We start from the raw sequence: 26,750 nt of genomic DNA, 5'->3' as shown, positions 1-26,750 counted from the left end.
ATATGCAAATTAACCCTCACACCCTCACAAGATGGCTGCCTATGACCTGGCCAGCAGGGGGATTAGTGAAGGACAACCAAACAACTGAACAAGCAGGCTGCATGGGGCAACCAGGCTGGCTGGGGGTTAGTGAGGGATGACCAAACAACTGAACAGCAGGCTGTGTGGGGCAACAAGGCCAGGAGGGGGGCCATGAGGGGCGGCCAGGCTGGTGGGGGCGGTGCAGTTGGGGGCAACTAGGATGGCAGGGGGGGCAGTTGGGGGCAATTAGGATGGCAGAGAGGGCAGTGAGGGGCGACCAGGCTGGTGAGGGAGGCAGTTGGGGGAGACCAGGATGGCGGGGGCAGGGGGGGGAGTAAGGGGTGACCAGGCCAGCAGGGGGGGCAGTTGGGGGTGACCAGGCAGGCAGGCAGGTGAGTGATTAGGAGCCAGCAGTCCAGGATTGTGAGAGGGATGTCCAACTGCTGGTTTAGGCCCAATCCTCAGCCTAAACTGGCAGTCGGACATTCCCCGAGGGATCCTGGATTGGAGAGGGTGCAGGTTGGGCTGAGGGGACCCCCCCCCCCACATGCACAAATTTTGTGCACCGGGCCTCTAGTTGGTCTATAAAAAAGCCATTGATTTTTGGGTGTTGATTTTGTATCCTGCTACATAGATGAATTCATTGATTAAATCTAATAATTTTTTGATGGAGTCATTAGGGTTTTCTATGTACAATATCATGTCATCTGTAAATAATGAGACTTTTATTTCATCCTTTCCAATTTGGATGACTTTTATTTCTTCTTCTTTTCTGATTGCTGTGACTAGGACTTCCAGTACTAGGTTGAATAAGAGTGGTGAAAGTGGACATCCCTGTCTAATTCCTGTTCTTAGGGGAAATGGTTTTAGTTTTTGCCCATTGAGTATGATGTTGGCTGTAGGTTTGTCATAAATGGACTTTATTATGTTGAGGTATGTTCCCTCTAATCCCACTTTGCTAAGATTTTTATATAAAATGGTTGTTGGATTTTGTTGAATTCTTTTTCTGCATTTATTGATATTATGTGATTTTTGTCTTTCAATTTGTTTATGTGATGTATCACATTTATTGATTTGAGAATATTGTACCAGCCTTGCATCCCTGGAATGAATCCCACTTGGTCATAGTGTATGATATTTTTAATATATTGCTGGATCCAATATGCTAATATTTTGTTGAGGATTTTAGCATCTATGTTCATCAGAAATACTGGTCTGTAATTCTCTTTCTTTGTAGTGTCTTTGTCTGATTTTGGAATTAGAATAATGCTGGCCTCATAAAAAGAGCTTGGAAAGTGTTCCTTCCTCTTGGATTTTTTGCAATAGTTTGAAGAGTATAGGTGTTAGTTCTTCTTTGAAGGTTTGGTAAAAATCCCCTGTGAAGCCATCTGGATTAGGGCTTTTGTTTGCTGGGAGTTTTGATTACTGCTTTTATTTCCTCAGTTGTTATTGGCTTACTCAAATTTTCTCATTCTTCCAGATTCAGGTTTTTGTTTTTTTTTTAAATCTTACCAATTACTTTTATTGGCATTTAAAAATTAATTGATTGAGAGAATTAGGTGTCAAAAAGAACACACCATGGAAGCAAATGGAAGAGCACAGCATTTTAAAACAGTTTATAAAAATCAAGAATGGGATTTCAATCCCTTTGATATATTTTCTTCACAGCAAACTGTTTTTGACACAAAGTGATAAACCTGAAACAAATTTCATACAAAACACACACAATTTATACTATTTTTTAATATATAATTACAAATATCCTGAGATAATGGAAGATGAATGACAGTGAAAGAATATTTTATCCTGAGACCATATGCAAAAATAAGAACACAATGTTCTCCCTAAATATTCTGTATCTTAGCTGTGGTTACAGCTGACTATCGCATCTCAAAATACTATAACCTATTTTATTAAAGTTACTTTAAGCCAACAAAGCAATGAAAATTCTTTGCAATAATGAATGGAAGCTGAATATATACCTCTTACAATGTAGAAAACTATATGGTTTTCTATAACATTCCCATATTTTGTGAAGAGAGTATCAATGAGGGGTAAGTTTGTCTCTCTTTTGTTATTCTTTTTTAAAAAATGTTTATTGATATGAGAGAGAGGGAGAAGGCAAAATTTTGATTTGTTGTTCCACTTATTTGTGCATTCATTGGTTGATTCTTTTTATGTACCCTGACCAGAGATTGAACCCCAAACCTTGGCATATCAAGACAATGCTCTAACCAACTGAGCTACCTGGCCACCCAGCCAGCGCTATTTTATGTTATTCTTAACACTATTTTTCTTTCAAAATAATTAGTTTTTCTATTTTTGTCTTGTTAACAACTGATTCAGTTTTGAGAGATTGTAGTTTTCTAGGAATTTTTCCATTTCTTCCAGATTGTCTAGCTTGTTGATATGTAGTTACTCATCGCCAGAAACCAATTCCACCATGTTCAGCAGGGCTGAATCATCTGGAGTGGCAAAGGCATTTCCCCAAACCTGAAAAGGGTGCATTAAATTGATTGTTGGCTGCCAGACAGTTCAGGGCATCTTAATCTACATGTTATTGCCTCCTACTGACTGAACACCTGAACAGCCATAGGCTAATCCCTCCATTCTGACAATGGACTCTGTATGAAACCTGACCCTTTGAAGTGTATATCTCTGCCTCGCCTCAGGACAAATTGTGTTAATAAAAAGCATGGGGTCCTGGGAGGAGGAGACCTTAGAACTTAGATCTTAGCTCCTTTAGCTAGGCTCCTCTGACTCCCTATTGCCTTTCAAAATTATGCTTCGTCTCTGGACTCCTAATTAATCTACACACAGCCTTCTCCAGATTGCTGAACCCTTCTTAATGATGGAACAAGAACCCCGGCACTCATAGAATTTTCTTACAATCCTTTGTATTTCTGTGATGTCAATTGTTACTTCACCACTTTCAATTCTGATTTAATTTATTTGGGTCCTCTCTCTTTGTTTCTTTTTTTAATTTATTACTAGAGGCCCAGGTACGGTTCCTAGGCCTGGCCTGCAATCAGGGCCATCTTCCCTGGCTGCCAGCAGCCAGCCCCACCCCTGGTTGACACCCCCCCCCCCCAGTTTCCCATTCACCATAGGGTGATTGGAGCCTGCCAGCTGCGGGGAGGAACTGAGAGGTTGACCGTTCAGCCCACTTGCCATCCTCATCCCTGCCATGGGTTGCCCTCTGTGTGTGGGGTGACTGGTGGGGTGGGGGCCTTGGCCTGGCACAACCTGCATCCCTCGCCACCCACCCCCAGTTCCCTGTTCCCCATTGGGCAGAGCCTGCCAGCTGAGGAAAGGGACCAAAAGGTGGTCAGTGCGCCTCATAATGACTGGTCGAGAGGTTGTTCTTGTTGTTCCACCATTAGGGTCAATTTGCATGTTACTCTTTTATTATACTAGTATAGAATAGAGGCCCAGTGCACGGGTGGGGCTGGCCAGCCTGCCCTGATGGGGGCCCCGGATTGGGGGGTCCCTGCTGGGGGGCGGGGCCAGCTGGAGTGAGGGGTTTGCAGGCTGGCCACTCCCCCAATCAGAGTGAGAGGTCCCTGCTGGGGGGCAGGGCCAGCAGGGACGAGGGGCTGCTGGGCAGTTTGCAGGCTGCCCCTACCCCCGATCAGGATGGGGGTTCCCACTTTGGGGCGGGGCCAGCTGGGGCAAGGGGCCATGGGGAGCTTGCAGGCCAGTCCGACCCCTGATTGGGGTGAAGGTCCCCGCTGGGGGGTGGGGCCAGCCAATGTGAGGGGTGGCAATCATTCTGGTCTCTGGTTGTTCTGGTCATTCTGCTGTTTCAGTTGCTGGGCTTTTATTATATAGGATTATTATTTTTATTGATTTCAAAGAAGAAGGGAGAGGGAGAGAGAGAAACATCAATGATGAGAGAGAATCATTGACCAGCTGCCTCCTGCACACCCCACACTGGGGATTGAGTCTACAACCCAGGCATGTGCCCTGACTGGGAATCGAACCCAGGACCACCTGGTTCATAAGTTTCCACTCTGGATCTAGAGATTCTCTCCCAAACAAGTTTGCTTCTTTGTACCTGCAGATTCAGACCTTATCTATAGCTACACTTAATAAAAGTTGACTTTCATAACCTGAAATTATATAGCATATTTGTTTGTATCCAAGAGTTCTATTTTGATACATTTTAAAGGAAATGTTGGAAGTCATTCAAATTTTAATAGCTTTAAAAACATTAAATATTTATAGATCTTTCCAAATTCTATTCCCGTTTGACTCTCACCTTTTTCCTAGCAGTCAAACTGCATCCCAAGATTGAAAATCAGCATCAAGCTGAATGTAAATTAGGCCACAGATTTTAAGAATTCAGAGTTTTGTAACTTTCGCTCTGGTAGATGAGGTGAGAATGCATGTTCTCGGCAGCAGCCGTTCTGTCCCGGGTCTGCATGGCGTGATATCCGTCTGGCAGCATTGCTCACGGGCTCCAACCGACACGATCTGACCCAGATCCAACTTGAATCACTTCTCTTCCAGCTACTTGGACACTTTACTAGTATATTCCTCTTACATTGCCTCAGAAAGGCCATGGAAGGAAAAATAGTATGTCTATTTTCAACATGCTGTGTCTACAATGGTGACATGCCCATCACCCACACACTCACATCCTGCCAAGTCCCAAGTTAATTTGTCTTCACAATGGCAAACTTTTAACTCTTCAGTGGTTTCATGTGATTACCAGGTGATATTGCAAGCCTTTTTTTTCTTTAAAGGAAACTTTTATTTTTTTAGAAAGAGAGAGGAAGGCAAGGAGAGAGAAGAGAGAAGAGAGGAGAGAGAGAGAGGAGAGAGAGAGAGAGAGACTGATTTGTTGTCCCACTAATTTATGCATTTATTGGTTGATTGTTGATTGTGTTCTGACTGGAGATCAAACCTGCAACCTTCGTGTATGGGGATGATGCTCTAACCAGCTGAGCTACCTGGCCAGGTCACACAGCCCTTTTTGTAAGTTACCACTCCCACCACTACCGTCAGAATGACTGGGATAACATTCATATTGCAGACTAACCGAGTAAGCAGGAAGCTAAGCTTGTAAGATCTGGTTTTGTCACCTGTGATAATACCAACAAACCTTGATTTTGAAAGTGAGAGCGCCATGTGCAATTTAAGAGGCTGCCAGCCTGAGCTGCATATGCATTGTACCATATGTCATTGACTTTAATGATGGCTTTGGACCAGCTCGTTTTGAATGTCACTTTCGAAAGATCATATCTTTGACATTTAATATTATTGCTGATTTATCTCTGAGCCATAAGATAGTCTCTTCCTGAAAAAAAAAAAAGTGTATAGGGAAATCGATTTTTCTTAAAGATCTCCATGTTCCCTTTTTTTCTGGTGTTTTTTAGTGTCCCAAATATGTTTTTTCCAATGATTAATATAAAATTTTAGTTGAGGCTGTATTTAATCTGAAAATTAATCCCCCAACACAAAAGGACATTCTTTCTATCTACAGTAAAAAGGTAAAGCAAGCCCAGTGCTTCAGACTTCGCTGTACAAACCTCATGCCCACTCACCTATGGAGATGAGAATAAAGGAGTAGCTGAGTTAGCTAGAGCATCATTCCAACATGCCAAGGTTGTGGGTGTGATCCCCTGTCGGGGCACATACAAGAATCAACCAATGATTGCATGAATACATGGAGCAACATATTTTTAAAAATATATTTTTATTGATTTAAGAGGAATAGAGAGAGAAAGAGAGAGAGAGAGAGTGAGAGAGAGAGAGAGAGAGAGAGAAACATTGATGAGAGAGAGAGAGAGACATCGATTGGCTGCCTCCTGTATGCTGCCCTCTGGGGATGGAGCCGGTTACCTGGGCATGTGCCCTGATTAGGAATCTAACCAGGCAACCTCTTGGTGCATGGGATGATGTTCAACCAACTGAGCCACACTGGCCAGGCTGGAACAACAAATTGACATCTTTCTCTTTTCCTCTTTGCCTCCCTTTCTCTCTCTCAAATAGGTAAATTTAAAAAAAATAAAAAAAAAATGAAGGGGTATCTCTGATGGGAAAAAAATGATGTAGTAGTACCTAACTGCAGGACATATAGTTTGATAAGTACTATATTTTTTCCTTTTAATCTTTATTATTGAAAATGTTACATAGGTCCTCCTTTCCCCCCATTAACCTCTTCCTATAAGTACTATTTTTTATTTGCAAGTCAAAACTGACAAGTGTTCTTCTAAATATTAGGTATGATGACTTGAAAAGATAACAGAAATTTTTTTCTATCTCAGCACCAATCAAAAAAGATCTCAGCCTTGAAATATAAATTTTTATGTCATTATACCACTTTAATTACAATGCTTATAACCCCTTATTATAATGTCTTATGTTTTCTGTGAAAAGATAAATTCATTCACATTTTGTTCGGCTGGTTTCCCTAAGGCTGTTAGAACCCTTTGGTAAAGTGAAATTACCAAAGGTTGTAGCCATGTTAATAAAATAATTATTTTTCTTACCTCTTTAATCAACAAAAAATATATAGAATGGGTGGTTGAAGAAGGTAGTTACAAATACCAACTATGACCACATGGCCAGTTACAGAAATGTGGACTGTAATTGCCATGAGTATTCCTCTTTATTTTGTGTTTTTTAAAAAAATATATGTTATTGATTTCAGAGAGGAAGGGAGAGGAAGAGAGAGATAGAAAAATCAATGATGAGAAAGAAGCATTGATCAGCTGCCTCCTACACGTCTTACACGGTGATCGAGCCCGCAACCCAGCAAGTGCCCTCACCTGGATTTGAACCGTGACCTCCTGGTTCATAGGTCAATGCTCAACCACTGAGCCACACCAGCTGGGATTTTTTTTATTTTGTTATGAAAATGTTTGTATACACACACACACAAACACACACACATAAACAAGGCCTCTATAGCTCTATATAAGGGGTGGGGCAAAAGTAGGTTTATAGTCATGAGTACAGGAAACACAAAGTTTATTCTTGTATTATTATTTACTAATTATGGTATTATTTTCTATATAAACAATAGTAAACCTACTTTTGCTCCATCCTGTATATATGAGATATATAAAGTTAATGTATTTTATGTTACATGATGAAGAAATAAGAGATAGAAGACAAAAAAAATTACATATATATGCACAAATATATACACCTTTGAATATATAAAATCTTTGTTTTCATATATGTTTAAAATCATCTTTGTTTTCTTCCTTCTCTTATTCCCTCATCATGTAACATCAGATATATTCACTTTACTTTATAGTATTTTGTGCCGTGTCCTGCATGTGCAGGTTCGGTGAGCCTGAGGAGGGGCGGTGAAGGATTAAAGAAGACAGACAAGAGAATACAGCTGGGGCTTGGTGGAATGCTGCTTCTCTGATGGAGAGACAGCCCCACGGCCTGCAAGCCAAGTCTTTATTTATTTTTTTAAAATATATTTTATTCATTTTTTACAGAGAGTAAGGGAGAGGGATAGAGAGGTAGAAACATCGATGAGAGAGAAACGTCTATCAGCTGCCTCCTGCACACCCCCTACTGGGGATGTGCCCACAACCAAGGAATATGCCCTTGACCGGAATCAAACCTGGGACCCTTCAGTCTGCAGGCTGACACTATCCACTGAGCCAAACCAGCTAGGGCCCAAGTCTTTATTTTTATAGTTACAGCACACAAAGCAAAACAAGGGAAGTGGTCAACATGTTTACAATGTTCTTGTGAGTTTCACCTTGTTTTGGCAGCACTTGCTGCACCTCCCACAGCCTATTAGCTACCTAGGAAGGAGCAAGGGAGGACTATAAGGTCAAGCTTAATTATGCTAAGAGAGCTCTGCCCTCCCAGCTGGGACTTGTTTGTGGCCCTGCCACAAGTCGGTCCAAGGCTTAACCCTATAGCCGCTCCCTACAGTATTTAAACATTCTTAATACATTGTTAGTATTTAAGTTACTGGATATCAAGAAGAGTAAACATCACTCAAGGACTTTACCTTCTCTTTTGGAAGGTAAAGGATAAATGATTGGTTCTGTTACTCTGGAGAAAAATGACTAATACAGACATTTCATAACTTAATATTGTATGACTTCAAATGTTTGAGATGAAGGCTTCTATAGTCATATCTGTGATTAAAGTTAGTGAAGTAACATAAGGGAAGAGGGGGGAAGGGGTGTGGTGTACATGTTTTAATGTGGTGAAAACCTTTGAGTTACAGAAAATGTAGAATCCTTTCAAACGAAGACTTGACATTGGATGGCACGCAGTGATGACACTTAAACTTGACCACATGACTTACAATAGAGAGGCAGGGGAGATAGCCCCACAATAATTTTGGAGCTGACTTCAAACAGAGGATGTAATTGTATCTTCACTGCCAGACCATGGTTTCTGGATGTTTTAGCTAGAAGGGACGTTAAAGGTACTTGATTCAGGAGTGAAATTTTGGAGAGAGAAGGCAGGCTCAGAAAAGTTAAGCCACTATTCATGATGGAAATGCTGGGGTGAGAGGCCAGATCCCCTGATATTTAGACCAACATTTTTCAACTGGAAACTCTGAATAAGTGGATTCCTTTACTGGAATCTCTCTGCATAGCTCTCAGATGGGAAAAAATGGCGAAATCTAATTCTTTTAGGCTGTGGCCCAAAATGTTTATCTGATTCCACATGTATACATGACCATGTGTGATTGTGTGGCTCCTCATGTCCACGTTTCCCTTGCTAAGGACTGGAAAATGTGTTGGCACTTCATTTTGGATAGATGTCCAGGCCCCTCTACTTACAATTCAGCCTTCTAACGGTGCAGTTATCTGAAAAGGGTGGGCTCAGGGGTGCTGGAATCAGAAGAATCAGCATGCCTGAGAATCGGAATCTCTCTGAATCTGCCTTATGGTTATTTAATGATAAGGATAATCACCTTCGCATTCATTATGGCTGAAAATGGAAAGCAAATTTCAGCAAGGGTTGACATTTTAGCTGTAGGGCGGAATTAACAGCACCTATGACCTCTGAGATTTCCTACAATATCACTGGATGGTTTCCCTGAGACCTTTCTTTACAGCCCTCACATGCTAAAACCAGCTGCTTACAGATATCTTTCCCTACTCTCAAGGAACATGATCTAAATATGAATCATCCTAGGCACCAGGATCTTGGCTAGAAAATCTTCCTAGTGACATGGTGTCTTATTCCCTGAGAGGTGCCAGAGGAATTCTTTCCACAGCATCTTCCTCAGAAGAGAGGCAACAGGGCGTAGTGGAAAAAGCACTGGCTTTGGCAACAATTGCACTTAATCCTGACTCAGCCATTTGTTAACTGTTTGACCTATGACAAGCAAACTCTTGGAGTCACGGTTTTCTAATCTAAAATTGGGGATAATGTGACCTATCTCAGAAGGCAGTGGAAACAGTAGAAATAGTACATATAAAGTACCCAAGCACAGTAGGTTCTAGATAAATTATAATTTGCAGTTATGATGTTTAGGTTGAGTCTAATTACCAGAATGGAGAGCATTCTCTCTCTACAAGGTAAGCTTTTGAGAGTTTAATGTCCCACCAGGTCTCACACACTGATCGGTGCATGTGTGTGCTGAGGGCTGGGGGTTTGGATGAGAGACAGCAAGAATAATTGTCATGGATATTCCTCCTAATTTTGTTATAAACATATTTATTATCTAAGCAAGGTATAAAATTTGAGCCAAAATATTTTGTTTCTCCAGAAAACAAATAACATGATGGTGGCATGTATAAAATGAATGGCCCCATGATAGCAATGGGGAAGGGATCAGTACCCCTCGGTTAAGGAGGTGAACCTTTTGCCTGGAATGAGCCTTTCGGGGAACTTTCTAGCTTTATTTGGGCTCCCTTAGAACTTTCACCCAGATGTGTGAACAGGCTCCTACACAGCAGAGGGCGCTCCAGTTTAACACAAGAGCCAGGGGCCCGAACCCCCCTGAGATGATTGGATTTGTGCTCAGTTCTTACACATCTGGTGATATCTGTTCAACACACATTTGTGAGTGTTTACTATGTGCTAGGCACATATTATGCATTAAGCACTTCAGACATAATGATGAATTTGGCTCAGTTTCTGCTCTCAAGAAACTTATATGCAGTCAAGTAGGGGAGTGAGTATATGCTAACAACTTCTAACATTTATTTCCAACTTACTATGTTTCATGGACAATGCTAAAGGTTTTTGCCTTGATAGTCTCATCTTTCTTCATAAGATTTCTTCAAGTTATGTATTGTTATTATGGCTGGTGTGAGAAGTGCTGTAATTGAGGAATAACAATCAGATTGGGAGTTAGGATTTCAACGTATGAATTTTGAGGGGGACACAAACATCCAGTCCATAACAGCCCTCTCACTCCTGTTTCACCTCTGGCTGGATGACAACAGAACATGCTAGAAATGGGTACAGGGTCAAGTTCTACTGACAAAGTAAGTTGAGGGAAACAAAGGGAATGTTTGAGAGTAAACCTTATCCAGTTTCAGTGGTGAGTGACTAGATCAACCCCCTCTGGATCACTGCTTCTCAAGCTTTCACGTGCACTCGAGTCGCCTAGGTGAGTGTTAGAATGAAGATTCTCCTTCAGAAGGGCTGGGAAAGGGCTGAGATGGTTCGTGTCTAACAATGTCGGTGTCCAAACACCCGGCTTCGAGAAGCAAGGCAGGCGTGGGCTCTGAGGTCCATGACAAAGGACACTGTCCGCTCCCCCATGTCACCCCCAGACTTGGCATGATGCCTGGCGCAAAAATAAGTTCTCCATAAATATTTGCTGAATTGACCTAATGGGGGACACTGGCTACAAGGACACATTTTGTAGCTGTGTTTCCTGTTAGAGTAAGAGCATAGCCAAATGCCAAATGGATAAAAAAACAACCATAATCAAACATGTGTGCACCTAGTACACTGGAGTTTGCTAAGTGCTTTAGTTAATGATGGCTTATTTGAATTTTACTAATATGCTAATTCTCACAAGAGAAGCTGTCTTTATTTTTCTGTTATGGATGGAGAAGGTAAGGCATCGCCTAAGTGTGGAAAGCAGCTACAGTGTTTGAACAGGTTCAAGCCTCGGACTAAGGAGAGGGCACAGTCCTCTCATGGCCACGTGCAAGTCCCAACTTGGAGGGCAGAGCCCTCCCAGCACAATTATAGCCAACAGCTATAGTTGTAAGCTTGAACCCATGGTCCGAACATGTGGCCCCATGTGCCTGAGTGATGTGGGCTTGATAAAGTTCAGGTGCATGTAGTTGAGTAGGATTGAAACCCACGAGAATGTTGTAAACATCTTGACCAGGCTTTGCCTCGTGGAAGCTGCTATAAAATAAAGACAGGGCTTGTAGTCCGTGGTGCTGTCTCTCCATCAGAGAGGGCAGTGTCCCACCCAGCCTCAGCTTTTATTCTCTTGTCTGTCTTTTCTAATCCTTCACCGCGCCCCGCCCCCCCCCCCCCCCCCGCCCTCAGGCTCTCTCTTGGCTGTGCTGGCGAGGCACACCTAAGGAATGCTGGAAAATACGTCTTCTGCTAGATTTTTCCATTGCTCAGAAAAAGTAAGAACTTGACCAAAAGTGGATTATGTAAGTCTCAGTACCACAGAGCTTGAGGCTGTTGATGTCCCTATTCCTCTGTAACTGCTCCACACTTGGCACAAAGCAGCGAATATGTCTAAAACGTGAGTGTACCAGTGTGAGGGGATTTATAAAGAAATTAACTCACGAGCTTTCTCTGGGCTCCTGAGACCAACCAGCTGCGCCTGGAGGTTCGTCTCTGTCCGGGCAGAAGGGTTTGCATCCAAGTTCAGCTTCCCTGAGGACCAGAGATTTCCTCCCGGACGGCAACACCCCTCAGACCCCAAGGTCTGCAGGGGCAGGGCCGTGGGTGCTCCCACGTGGCTCCCCTGTCAGCTCAGCACCCCCCTGCTAGGGTTCCTCTCGGGCTTGCCCCAAAAGAAGCAAGAGCAACAGCGGGCTGGTCTCTCCACCTGAACCCGGACTTACCGTGTGTCTAGCAGCCTGCCTTCCTTTCTCCTGCTGATCCTGGCTTTAGAGATTTCCCTAATAAAGTCTTTTCCAAAACCCATGCCTGTGATACTGTGCAATTCGCCGGGCACTTGGACGGCAGGTGGCAGTGCTGAAGACATCCGCCTAACACACCTGTAGGCCAGAGCAGGGGTGGTGTTTAACTGCGGCTTTCCCAGTTTAATTTCAGCTTTCTCTTCTTTTTGTCACACTTTGCTAGTTGCCATAAACTTTTCTGCTGCGGCCTCTTTCCTAAAGCAGACCACGTAAGAGGAGATACACTCACAGGAAGGTGCCGAGTCAGTGTTTTTTTGGAAGCCTGTCCTGACCCTGCTTGGGACCACCTAGCTGGGGTCTCTCTGGAGCCTTCAGGGTTGTTAACGGACAACATCAGACCAGTTAGTGTCCTGTGAGTACGAGCATTCCGGAGGCTGAGTCTCTCGGTGGGGCGGGGCGAGAAACAGGGGTCAGGAGAAAGAGCTCACAATCCTGTCAGAATTGTTCTCAGTGTTTCAAGGAAGAAATGTGACCAACAATGTGGGAAGTCCTGAGGGACCGTGTGGTAGCACTTGTGATCCACAGGTACCAATTCACCCTGCAGAAACCTGAGCAGAAATGTTATTTGCACACATATTCTCACTCGGGGCTTGTGTGTGTGTGTGTGTGTGTGTGTGTGTGTGTGTTTATAACCCACCAGTTTCCCGGGTGGTAGAGAATAATTCCAATTAGGGAGGGCAGAACACTGATTGAAAGTCTGGGCGTAAGGCCCTGGGTTCAAGGTCTAGCTATGACATTCATTTTTGGGGGGTACCTTTTGACCATCTTAACCCATATCACCCCTCCCCCCAACTCTGGCAACTACCAATCTGTTCTCTGTATCTATGGATTAGGTGTTTGTTTTTTTTAAGATTCCATGTACTAGTGAGATATTAATATGGAATCTCAATGCCCCTAAGGTCCATTCATGTTGTTGCAAATAGCAGGATTTCTTTCTTTTTATAGATGAATAATCCTATCTAATAAAAGAGAAACATGATAATTAGCCATACCTCCACTACCCTTCCCATTGGCTCATCAGGGTGATATGCAAATTAACTGCCAGCCAAGATGGCGGCCAGCAGCCAGGCAGCTTGAGGGGAACATGAGACTTGCTTACTTCAGTGATGGGGGACTCCAACGTTCCCTGCCTGCCGCTGCCGGCCTCTGAGCTTGCAGTTTGAAACATTGTTATAAATGTTCTAAAGCTAAACAAAACCCCAGAAACCTGCTTTCAGCCAGCCGGGATCTCAGAGCTGGAGTTGAAACAGTGTTTCAATTATAGAACCCAAACAAACCAGATACCTGCTTTCAGCAGCCGAGGCCTAAGAGCTGGAGCCAAGCCTCAGAGCTAAAGCTGGCCCAAAATTAAAAAAAAGAAAAGAAAAAAAGGAGCAGTTGGGAGCTTCAGTCACCCGCCAGCCTGTAAACAGCCCTCAGCCCCTCACCCAGACTGGCCAGGCATGCCAGTGGGGACCCCCACCCTGAAGGGTGTGTGACCAGCTGTAACCAGCCATCAGCCCCTCATCCAGGCTGGCCAGACACCCCAGTGGGGACCCCCACCCTGATCCAGGACACCCTTCAGGGCAAACCAGCTGGCCCCCACCTGTGCACCAGGCCTCTATCCTATATAGTAAAAGGGTAATATGTCTCCCAGCACCGGGATAAGCAGAGCCGAGAGGCCTCCCGGCACCGGGATCAGCATGACAGGGGGCAGCGCCCAAACCCCCTGATCACCCTGTGGCTCTGTGTGTGACAGGGGGCAGGGCCACAACCTCCCTATCGGCCCTGCTCTGTTCCTGACAGGGGAAGGCGCCCCAACCCCCTGATCAGCCCTGCTCTGTGCCTGATAGGGGGGAGTTCCCCAACCCCCTGATCGCCCTGCGGCTCTGTGTGTGACAGGGGGCGGTGCCCCAACCCCCCAATCGGCCCTGCTCTGAGCCCAACCAGGGGCTGCACCTAGGGATTGGGCCTGCCCTCTGCCACCTGGGAGCAGGCCTAAGCCAGCAGGTCGTTATCTCCCGAGGGGTCCCAGACTGCGAGAGGGCACAGGCTGGGCTGAGGGACCCCCCTCCCCCCCGAGTGCACAAATTTTTGTGCACCAGGCCTCTAGTAGCCATATATATATATATAACATTATCTTTATTCATCCAATGATGGGCACTTAGGTTGCTTCCATGTCTTGGCTATTGTAAACAATATTGTAATGCTGAATATGGGGTGCAGATACCTTTTCGAGTTAGGGTTTTCATTTTCCTTTGAATAAATACCCACAAGTGGAATTGTTGGATCATATAGCAGCTCTATTTTTTATTGTCTGAGGACCCTCCATACTGTTTTCCATAGTGCCGGCACCAATTTACATTCCCACCAAGAGTGCACGAGGGTTCCCTTTTCTCCACACCCTCATCTGCCCTTGTTATCTCTTGTCTTCTTGGTAATAGCCATCCTAACAGGTGGACGGCGATATCTCATTGTGGTTAATGATTTTCTTCTTTGACAGCTTTAGTAAGGTGTTTAAATTCTCTAATCCTGTTTGCCTAGATTAGAATTACAAGCAAGCAAACAATCTCACTCTGTATATCGTTGAGGAGAGGAAATGAAGGACTAGCACAACCCTGGCACATACATCAAAACTCACTGAATGTCAGCTCTGGAAATGCAACCCATAGCAGAATCTCTTTCATCTCCCAGGACTTGAGGTTAACTTGCTCTGCTTTTCAGCCATTCATTTCTAGATTAGAACAGTTACTTCTGCTAAGCTCTCTGGAGAGTTACGGGTATTGCTTTGATGAGCACATGGCTCAAAGTTTCCTGGATGTGGCTATGGCATGATACTTTTCTCTTTGTTCCTTTTTTCTTCTTTCTACCTCCCATTCCCTGTCCTCACACTCCACCAACTCTGGTCCTCTACTCATTCCCACTTAGTTTGGATATGGCCCCATAGGTTTACGGAGATAATCTGCAGCCATGAAATTTGATTGCCAGGTTTTATTTCCCTATTGCCGACTTGCAATAAGCCCAGGCAATTCAGGTGACCTCCCAGCTCAGACCAAGCCCATCGTCTGATGGGTCTTTAAGATTTTGGGTAGTATTCTGGATATCACAAGGTCTAAGTCCCCATGATGTACTTCTGCTGCAGAGGTTAGAAAAAGTGAAGAAGTTGAGTTGCATTTGTGTAATTGAGTTGTGGATAGATAAGCCTACTAATGTCTATCTCTTGGTCTCTCTTAATTACCTACCATCTCAGCTTCCGCAAACTGTCCTAGTTTACCCTAGTGTCCTTAAGGAATTTTAATAGCATCCTCTTCCTCTCTCAGAAATGTCCTGGTTTGGAGGATACATTGTAAGGTCATCCTGTTATTTGGGATTGCCACAGAGAGGGGTGGGCAAAGTTTACGGTTGTGAACACACAAAACACAGAGTTTATTCTTGTATTATTAAGTATTAATCCTTGTATTATTTGTATTACAACTGTCAATCTACTTTTGCCCACCCTGTATTTAAGCTTCTTTTCAAATAAAAAAGATGGCTGGTTACCAGGCAAAAGATATTTTTTTTCCAGCACAATAACAAGAATTGTGAGACGGGAAGTCAGATCGAAGTTGTAATTTTTCAAAATGGTGCTTCAGTGAGGGTTTTTTTCTGTAGTGTGAGCTGGAATATGGTTTTTTATTTTTTATTTTTAAATATATTTTGATTTCAGAGCAAGGAAGGGAGAGATAGGAACATCAATGATGAGAGAGAATCACTGATTGGCTGCCTCCTGCACACCCCCTATTGGGGACCGAGCCCGCAATCTGGGCATGTGCCCTTGACTGGAATCAAACCCAGGACCCTTCAGTCCATAGGCTGACGCTCTATCCACTGAGCCAAACCAGCTAGGGCTGTCATGTGTTTTATACCTGCTTTTTGTTTTCTCATCTCACGCCCTCTTATGGGGTAGAATGCATCTTCACCAAGAGGTGTGAATATGAACCTGATAATACCCTGGACGAGGCGGGACTGGCAGAGTCTTTTTACCCTAAACGTGTGCAGCCATGCTCAGATACAACAGAGAGAAATCATCCGAGGAGCTGGAAGGGAAAACTCCCAACCTTGTTCCCATCAACTATCTCGACCTGAACAGAAGAGACGTGAGCTGCTGTAAATGCCACACACCATCAAGGCCTGCCAGTGACGCAGGACCTAATGCTCTCACCCACAGCAGCGGCAGCTGCAGCAGAAATCCAGGGCTCCCAAGACAGGCCACTTACCTGGTTCACAAGTCCTCACCCACTGAAGAGGGAATACGCAGTCTTGTCATCACTCATAGTGCACATCACGCCTTAACCAACGCCCTCCCTTCCCCACTCTAAGCAAGGGCACAGGGCTGTAATGGACTCGATGCAAAATGCTGCCACCTGGTACACAGCTGAGAGGGAAGGGAGGGCAAAATGCTAGAGGAACTAGAACGGACAAGGAAACAACAAGCAGCTTAACATTTCCTTTATCAGCGGACAAACAAGGCTCGATAGGAAGCAACAAAGAAAAAGGTGGACCTTATTCTTTCATTAAAGCACTACCAGGCCTCAAGATCAGTTACAGAAAAGAAGTTTCTCAGACATGACATTCTAATTCATTCCTGGTTACTTGGAATGATGGCATGATTTATATTCAGTCTAGGCTGTCTGTCTTTGAAATTCTACCCACTCACATATTTGCATATTCAAAAGCTGTGTGAGCACAAAGATATTAAAATGGAATCCACGACACATTACAGTAGAATGACATGTCATTTATTCATATAACCGACAGGCAGTACTCAAAATTCATTTAAATAAGCAAGTGATTACACAAATGTCTAATAATACTAAAACTGGTAGAAGGTATAAAATACCATGGGTATGAAATGCCATGGTCAATACTATTCAACAGACTACAATCATAATTCCAAACAAAATCATGGCTTTTTAAATGATTTTCAGCAGTTTTGGAATGATTTGATCACTTCCCTCTTCCAAGCAATTTACTTCTATTCATATAAGACAAGGTCATTATTTTCAAGAAGTATTGCAGAATCACATAGCTTAGGTTCCTCTCTTGCAACACATTTTCTTGCAAATTGTTTTTTAATATTGCCTCTTGACAGGGAAATCAGTCAGCACGCAGTTGCCCAAGCACAGATGCTTGGATCAGAACAGTGCCAGGTGTAACTCTGAGTTCAGCAAGAGGCAGGCAGTGAGAAACCTTTTGCAGCTTTCAAAGTATGTATGCAGTCTTCCTTTCTGAGGCTCTAAGCATCATAAACGTACATAGGCATCTAAGCCCGTGAAATTATGGGAGTAAAGTAATTGGATATCCAAATGACTATGACAGACTTGGGGGCAAGTTACAATATAATTGTGCAGTACTTAAAACAAAATCAACAGCTATCTAAATTCGCTTCTTGTAAGCCTCGTTACATTTTTGGGGGAAGCGCAGCTATGTTTGCAGGAGTAGTTTGGCTTGTCATGTGTCTGTCTGTATTATTTTAAAGTCTTATACTTTATTGGAATGAGTCCCAAGCATGAACCTGGCTTGAAAAGCTAGCAGCAGTAGTCATGAAACATATCAATAAATTAAAAGGTTTCCACAGAACAAGATTCAGCTAACTCTCTTACATACAAAATACAGCTAGAGAAATGCGGTTCTTCAATGCTGAATTATGAGAGGGAGGAAAACAACCTAAAAAAATAGAAAACTCTCTCCATACGTGGGGCCAAGGTGGATGCAACACCGCTTAATGCACAAGATGAGCCGGTGCTCCAGAGACAGCGGTACCTGGGGATCTGGTAATTACGATCGAGAGATGAAAATACTGTACAAAAGGCATGCATACAATCACTGTGTGCATTCAGGGTATGAGCTAGGACGAAGCAGAGATCTAACACGACAATGAGGCAGTGTTCTGGGGAATCCGTGAAAATCAGCGTAGGCGCCTATATGTTGATTAAACCTTCCGAAGCAGCAAAGTGTGGGCACAGCGCCATGTCGGGGTTCTGCAGCTGTTTTATGATCCTCTTGCGGAATTTCTCCCTCACGCGGTTGAATTCCATTATGTCCATGGGATCCTCTTCAATCCAAAACTTATGAAACTCGTGCATCAAATAGCCTGTTAGAGATAAGACAGTGATACGAACGCAGGAGGGAAAATAAAAAATCCTTAATCACATTCAAAATCACCCTGAATGGCTCAAAGAGATGCCAGACCAAGCAACAGCACCGTGGAGCTCAAAGAAGAGATGAGCATTTAAATAAAAGTGTTTCACAGCAAATACTACTGCTAAAAATTATTCTTAAAAATGCAGTGCTGTAGGGGCTACTAATCTGCAAGACTTTTGCAATTACTTCTGGAATGATCCTCACTCCTCTCAAGCAGAAATAGAAATTAATCCTGCCTTCTCTTGAATCTGAATCACATCTGGAACCTTCTGAAAAGCTGACAGTGACTGCTTTATCCTTCCCCTCCTGCTTAAATTAACATAATGGTCTAATTTTTCAAAATCACTTCACTCAAGCCATTTTTTCTCTTGATATCTGATTTGAATAAAGTTTTAAATTACCCTGACAAATCAAACAAATGCACCCTGACAATCTATTATGAGACAGTAAAAATTGTAAATCAACTCTAAACAACACAGACTGGCCATTAAATTACATGAAATTGTTAATAAAACTTCCTTGCTCTGAAGCATAATTTCATATTCAAATACTTAGATGTCTCACAAATGTCATCTATGAATGACCTGGACTGGGAACATTTTGGGAACAAATGTTAGGTATTTGATATGAGAATCTATTCATTGTGTTCCGTTTCCCCACTGAGCCCTCGCACTCCACCATATTCAGAATGGATATATGGACAGCTTTCTAAAAAGATAACAGTAGATATTTGCATGTAGTAAACCTATTGCAAGCACAAGTGTCTCTATATATTAGAAGAAAAAATCAGTCAGCACGGAGTTGAGAAAATAATCCTAGTTAAAAATCCCAGTAGCCAATCATTACACAAGCTCTTCTTCGTATTTTCATCAGAAGGCAGCAGAAACTAGCAGCAAGGATTCTGGAGCAGAAAACTAGTTTGAATCCCAGCTTCCTCACCTCCGTGGGAAAGGAGAGAGCATCAGAGATGATGGGGCATGGGAAGAGAATTTTGGAACAAACATACTCAATTCTAGTTGTAAAAAAACACACAATACCTTTTGTTTTTATGGCAACTAGCTACTTAAGAGAAAACTTTTAACATAGCTTCATAAGCAGAATTTTAAAAATTCTTATCTCACTAGAAGACAAAATTAGAAGTAACCTTTGCTCTCACTCATCCCCCAACACACACTGCGAGATGTTGGTCCACGTCCACAAACTCACCTGATTATTCATTCACTAGAGGCCCGGTGCATGAAAATTTGTGCACTCGGGGGTGTCCCTCAGCCCAGCCTGCACCCTCTTGCAGTCCAGGACCCCTCAGGGGATGTCCACCTGCCAGCTTAGGCCCGCTCCCTGGAGAATTGGGCCTAAACTGGAAGTCAGATATCCCTCTGGTAGCCTAGGAGCCCCCCAGGGATGTCTGACTGCGGCTTAGGCCCACCTCCCACAGGGAGCAGGCCTAAGCCTCAGTCAGACATCCTTAGCACTGCCGAGGAGGCGGGAGAGGCTCCTGCCACCTCCACTGTGCTCGCAGCTGTCAGCCCAACTTGTGGCTGAGCTGAGCCAAGCTCCCCTTGTGGGAGCACACTGACCACCTGGGGGCAACTCTTGCATTGAGCATCTGCACCCTTGTGGTCAGTGTGTGTCATAGTGACTGGTCATTCCCAGTTATTCCACCATTAGGATCAATTTGCATATTACCCTTTTATTATATAGGATTATATACTAGGTGTGCTTGTATGTCTTTAAGTAGGTGGTCTCTCTACAACTACAGGAGGAAGGGTACTAAGGAGAAAGAGAATTTATATTGCTTTTTGGGGGGGGGGTTGACTGCTCCATTTCTTTTGGAATTGGACTGTCTTTGGGCCTTCCTCATACATTAACATGTTATGTTAATTTGTGTCAACACAAGTTAACATGAACATCTCTGATGGGAAACACACCAACTTTCATCCAAATAAGAAGCCCCAGATCAGAGGTATCAGTGACCCAGAAGCCATCCCAACCATCTCTACTCCTTGATGCTTGGATTCCCGGAGGCATCATCTGGTCTTGAACTCTTCTGGTGGCAACACTGACATTAGCCTGTTTCACGGATGAAGAACCTGATTTGATCTCTCCCCTGCCCCCCAATGGATACGAGGAATTTATTTTCCGAAAAAAAAGTTCAAATGAGAATGGAGCAATTTGAAAGCTACCAGTTCCATCTAGGTATATTATCTCTCTCTGTGGGTCCCAAACAGAGACCTTGAGGATAGAACCATTTTCCTTCCTTCCTTCCATCCTTCCTTCCTTCCTTCCTTCCTTCCTTCCTTCCTTCCTTCCGTCCATCCTTTCTTTCTTTTTGATTTTATTGGGGGACATTAGTTCATAAAATTATATAGGTTTCAGGTGTACAATTCTATAAAACATTATCTGTATATTTTATTGTGTGTTCACCACCCCAAGTCAAGTCTCCTTCCACCACCATTTATCCCCCCTATACCTGCCGCCACCTCCTCCACTCCCCTTTCCCTCTGGTAATCACCATACTGTTGTCTGCATCTATAAGTTTTTTTCTTAATCCCTTTACCTTTTCCACCCAGCTCCTGAACCCCCCATTTCTGAAAGCTGTCAGTCTGTTCTCTGTATCTATGAGTCAGTTTCTATTTTGTTTGTTAGTTTATTTGGTTCCACATGTGAGTGAACATGTATGGTACTTGTCTTTCTCTGACTGGCTTATTTCACTTAGCCTAAAGCTCTCCAGGTCCATCCATGGTGCCACAAAGGATAACATTTCCTTCTTTTTTTTTTATGGCCAAGTAGTATTCCAAGAACCTGGTTCTTAATGGTTCTTCCTTTCACCAAGCCAAACTATGTTGCCCTGTGTCTCTTGGAACAAATTCAATACTTCTCCATGTCAAGTATTTGAAGTGCCATTTATGCCCTGAGCTACTCTCTCTCTCCCAGGCTAAGCATCCCTATTTTTCCTCACCATTTCTCACATACCATGACTTGGAGTCTACTCATCATGCGGTTGTTTCAGTGCACACCAACAGAAACGTGTTTCCTCAGTATTTTATTTAACCAAAACAATTCAATAATTTATCCATCTCAGGGACTGGGAAAACTCCTAAAGTATCCCAAGAAGAGTAAGGGGGGGGCTGTTAAAAATGAAGACCCTCCCAGATTCAACCAGACATCACAGTTCAGTAAGAGGAGTCTCATTCATGTCACTAAAGTTTGAGAACCACTGGTCTAGAAAACAGCCTCTTCTTAAATTCCCTTGGCTTCTTGCCAAATATTAAAATTTTTATGGTTCTAAGTGAAATCTCTAATAATTTATAATTTCTCCATTCCTTGCCATATAAAGTACACACTGAATTTTCCTGACTTGGCCTCTGATCTCAAATAAAGACACCTGGGCTATTTTGTATATAGGGTCAGATTTCCAGCATTATGCACTAAAATAATCCAAGAGGAATTAAAGACATTTCATTGGTATCTCATGAGTCCTCTACTCCAATTGGCAATAATAAACAAACACTGTGAAAAATTAGCTTTAACTAGCTTTACCTGAAGGATTCACTTTACCACAATGCACATAAAAATGTTCCCTTTGTGCACAGTGTGCAGGTAAATTGGCAACTCACTCCAGAGGGGATCTAGGGTAGCACAGTGTTAGAAGGATGCAGATCCATGTGGTTTCCCCATTTTTCTACTTTACATGCAAAAACATACAGACGGAAAAACATTTTGAAAAGGTTAAAAGACTGGCTAGGATAAGAGTCAAGGTAAGGGTGTTTAATAATCTGCCACCATTCTCAGGATCCTTCCTCTGAAGGCTACAAAAGTCAAGCTATAAAACTTATAGATTGGTTTCCTGGGGCTCTCTCTACCGCATCAGGAAAAGAATTAGAGATGTATAACATGATTTTAATCAGAATGCAGAGATGGTGGTGTGGCTTCCATTCACTTATATAACACTCCATTCATTTATATAACATTACAGAGTGTTCATTAATCTGTTTTGTCCACTGGTCATTGGCCCTCTTCCAATTAACAAATATGTAAAGATACAAGAACAAGGTAGAATTCTTCTGCTCCCCATTCTCGGTCTTTTGGAGAGAGGGACCCAGGAAGACAATTTCAGCTGATGATTGATTAGCCAAAGGAAGCTAGGAAAATAGTGTGGCAAGCAGAGAGAGAAAACAGGCCAGGCTATTGTTTATAGTCTCTCATTTAATTCTTCCAACAGTTTTGTGGGGTAGATCATGCTGATGTATCTTCATTTTATAGATGAGGATGCTGGGCTTAGAAAAAATACTTGGATGAGGTACAATTACACAATGACAGCTGGAGGCCAGAAGCCAGGACCTGAAATCAGCTGGCTTTCCACTGCTGTGCCAGCTGTCTTTTCCAGGGTATTCTCTCCCTCTGGTTCTTATTCCTACTGAATACTTCCTTCTTTTGAAGGTCAAAGAAAATATCATTCTTTTTCCTCTTCTGGCCATTATGCTTTCCTTCTGCTCATTGCACGAACCTTACTTCATCTCAGTAGAGCTGTGTGTTTAGTGGGGCTTTAGACTAAATGCAGTGTTTGTGGAATGTACCTTGGCAGTGCAGTGCCCACTGAATAATACTGTACAGGCGGACTGATAGAGCTGTTTTATTCTCACATTCTTGCACCTAGATGAAACCCGTTTTGAATACTAATTTGGCCTTCCAGTCCAAGCCTGCAGCATATCTGTTGGTGCTTGAACATATCTTGGTTTTGTTTCACTGCAAGTAGTTAATAGACAGCAAAGACATATGCAAGGACACAGGTAATTGGAAGAATATTACAGAGGAAATGGGCAGAACTGATCATGTCCGATGGAGGAACAATGAATTCAGAGCACTGCTTTCTTCCTCTAGAAAGGCCTGAGTCCCTCTGCTTACACACCAATCTACAGGGGCACTGCTGCTCTTCCTAAAGCCTGGTGACGGCCTTGGGAAAAGTAATCCTAGTGCGTGCTTACTCACCTGGGCTAGGGTTCCCTTGGAAGCATATCAATTCAGGCCAAGGATTAATTGTTCTAGATAAATTAGAATTCCTTTTTCCCACAAAGGACATCTTCCAACATTTTAGCCTCCCAACCATCCATCCATCCTTCCATCCATCCATCCATCCATCCATCCATCCATCCATCCATCCATCCATCCATCCAACACAGTTTACTGAGTACCTACTCTGTAGCAGGCTCTGTGCTGAGGAAACAGGCAGTGAAGAAAACAAACACTTCTGTCCTTCAGTGTCAATTGCTCTGATTCTAATTCTGATTCTCTCCTGTAAGAGTTCCCCCACTGTGTGGCTCTGATTTTCTCCTCAGTCCTGATGAATCTCAAACCTGCCCCTGGAACTCTTCAGAGCTCCAGCGCTCTACACTAGAATGCCCACTATGTGGCTCCATGTGGATTTCCCAAAAGAACGCATCCCTGGCATGCCTAAAGCCAGCTCATTTGACTTCCTCTGAAAGCTGCTTCCCTAAAGAGCACGGTAAACATAGGATAGGGTAAATACAAAGGGTGAAAAAACTTAGCAAGGGGCAATACTTACGTACATTTTATGCTCTTTTAAATGGCTTAAAGGCTCTTTAATATATGTGCCCTCCGTCCCTGCTCTTACCAATGTCCTTGGTCACACCCCTCTCAAACACTATTCTCTATTCCTTGAATCTAACATACTCTCTTGCCTTGTAGCCTTTGCCTGTGCCACTCCCTCTGGCTGGACCACTCAGCCACCATTGCTTTACCTCCTGCCACTCCTCCTTCAGTCTCATGGAAAGTGGCATTTGCTTTGGGAAGTTTTCCCTGACTCCCAAACCGAGTGAGCTGTCAGCCAGCCTTTAACTTTTTAAAAAAGAGTATATTTACTTCTTCAATCACAAAACTCTTCCAACCATGCTTTAATTGTTTATTTGGATATTTGTATTCCTCTGTCAGAACCTGATAAAACCTCAATAATATTAGTTGGAAATGGTCAGAGCTGTTACAGGCGTATAACCATCTAGTTGTCAAAATAGGAGCTGTAATCACATATTTGAAGACTTCCATTTTCCATTAAAATGTCACAGAGTGCATGTATTTAAAAATTTGTTGTGTACTTTTATCTAAATTACACTGAACACAGTTTAACAAGTCTTGTTACAAAAAACAACCTGCAGCACTTCATGCCCTAATTCCTAAAGCAACATTTCAGTTCTTTCAGCTGATTCTTTTGATTTTCGACCTCCATAGCTCTAAATAACATACTTGTTGCTTGATTTTTAAAAACTTCCCTATATATATATATATATGATGAAGTCTTAGCTCTTTTTCACCCATTCCAACCACACATTATCAGATTTCTTACCTAGTATTAATAAGTTTCCTCTTTGTTTATTTGCTTAGTTTCAATTTACTTAATTTAACCCTAACCTAATTCCTAAGTATGCCAGTGTTTTTTTTTAATCTGTTCAAACTTGGTAGATATTCCATCAATTTCATATTCTTCAGAGTCTTGCCCAGAGACTTCTGACCTGCTAAGATTTGGGTTTATTATTCACAGACTATTGCATAGATATCGTATTGGGCTTTCCTTTCACCTTCATCCTAAAGATTCCCTTCACTTTTTTTTCTATGCTAGACGTCATGCTTTCTGGACCTAATACATTTTTACACTGTTATTTTGTGGAAGCATATCTTTTTAGGAGCTTCCTTATAAAGTTACAAGAGGCACAATGTTTAAGACCTTGCATTAAAAATATGTCTTTATTGTACTCCCATATTTAATTGGTAAGTTAGACTGGACATAGAGTTCTAACTTGGAAATCATATTCCCTTTAGGTTTTAAAAATAATTGGACAGTTACATGCAAAAAATGAAACTAGACCACCAACTTACACCATACACAAAAATAAACTCAAAATGGATAAAGGACTTAAATGTAAGATGGGAACCATAAAAAAATCTTAGAAGAATCCATAGACAGCAAAATATCATACATATGTCGTAGCAATATCTTTACTGATACAGCTACTAGGACAATGGAAACTAAGGAGAAAAATAAACAAATGGGACATCAAAATAAAAAGTTTCTGCACAGCAAAAGAAACCATCAACACAACAACACTTGAGCCCACTGCATGGGAGAACATATTTGCCAATGTTATCTCTAATAAGGGTTTAATCTCCAAAATTTATGGGGAACTCATACAACTTAACAAAAGGAAGATAAATAATCCAATCAAAAAATGGACAAAAGACCTAAATAGACTCATTTTGAAAGAGGACATACAGAAGGCCAAGAGACATATGAAAACATGCTCAAAGTCACTAATCATCCAAGAGATGCAAATCAAAACAATGAGATACCATCTCATGGCTGTCAGAATGGCTATCATTAACAAATCAACAAGCAACAAAGTGCTGGCGAGGATGTGGAGGAAAAGGAATCCTCGTGCACTACTGGTGGGAATGCAGACTGGTGCAGCCACTGTGGAGAACAGTATGGAGTTTCCTCAAGAAAATTAAAAATGGAACTGACATTTGACCCAGTAATTCCACTTCTAGGAGTATCCCAAGAAACCAGAAACACCAATCAGAAAGGATATATGCACCCCTATGTTCATAGCAGCACAATTCTCCATAGCTAAGATTTGGAAACAGCCCTAAGTGCCCATCAGAAGATGTGGGGATTAAAAAACGGTGGTATATCTACACAATGGAATACTACACTGCTGTGAAAAAGAAGGAACCATTTGCAACAGCATGGATAGACCTAGAGAGCATTATGTTAAGGGAAATAAGCCAGTCAGAGAAAGATAAATATCACATGATCTCACTCATTTGTGGAATATTATGAACAATATAAACTGATGAACTAAAATAGATCCAGAGACACAGAAGCATCGAACAGACCATCCAGTCTCTTCTGATCTAATCTTGGTAGAATTCTGCTACACTCAATTCATCCAATCAGTCAGACCAGTTTCAAGGGACAAGAGGGACATCTCCCTCACCCTTTTACTTCTAAGTGGGAGGAGTGTCAAAAATTTGAGGATGTGTTTAACCACCACACACATACATTTGACAACCCTTGGCTGTCTGTGAATATTTTTGACTGAATAAAAAGCTAGTTGGACTAAAAGCTGTTTGCAAGCTCTGAGCACATAAGTAGGGCTTGGTGACTGTGAGCATAACTGTAGAATGATATGACTGGGCTATTTCACTGGGGAGATCTAGATCAGAATGTAAACCCATGTAAACCAACACTTCCTCTTTCTAATGTCCACTGAGCATTATGGAGCTAGTTAATAATTTTACCTTCATAGCAGCTCTGTAAGGAAATGACTTATTTTTATAGATGAGATAACTAAGGCTTAGAGAGGTTAGTAAACATTGCTTTGGGAATCAACTCAGGTTGTCGTCAGAGCCTGAGCTCTTAAGTGCTGTGTCATGCTGGACCAAAGGGATAGAGAGAGAGAGATCTCCATGATGTCTTTAAGT

At 42.6% G+C, this 26,750-nt stretch overlaps 1 protein-coding gene across 4 annotated transcripts in view; it reads right to left on the bottom strand.

Moving 5' to 3' along the window:
• Window positions 1-16,830: 16,830 nt before the first annotated feature.
• Window positions 16,831-26,750, bottom strand: part of ELMOD1 (ELMO domain containing 1) — a 47,161-nt gene continuing 37,241 nt past the window's right edge. For all 4 annotated transcript variants that reach the window (XM_059707971.1, XM_059707972.1, XM_059707970.1 and 1 more), the window contains one exon: window positions 16,831-18,207. In XM_059707971.1, coding sequence (XP_059563954.1) covers window positions 18,035-18,207 — 173 coding nt within the window. In that variant the 3' untranslated portion in view covers window positions 16,831-18,034. The remainder of the gene's footprint in view (window positions 18,208-26,750) is intronic.

This window comes from Myotis daubentonii, chromosome 9 (assembly GCF_963259705.1).
Source record: "Myotis daubentonii chromosome 9, mMyoDau2.1, whole genome shotgun sequence".
In the NCBI taxonomy this organism is placed as follows: Eukaryota; Metazoa; Chordata; class Mammalia; order Chiroptera; family Vespertilionidae; genus Myotis; species Myotis daubentonii.
Note: the sequence above shows the minus strand (reverse complement) of the source record. Positions and strands in the feature narration are given on the sequence as shown.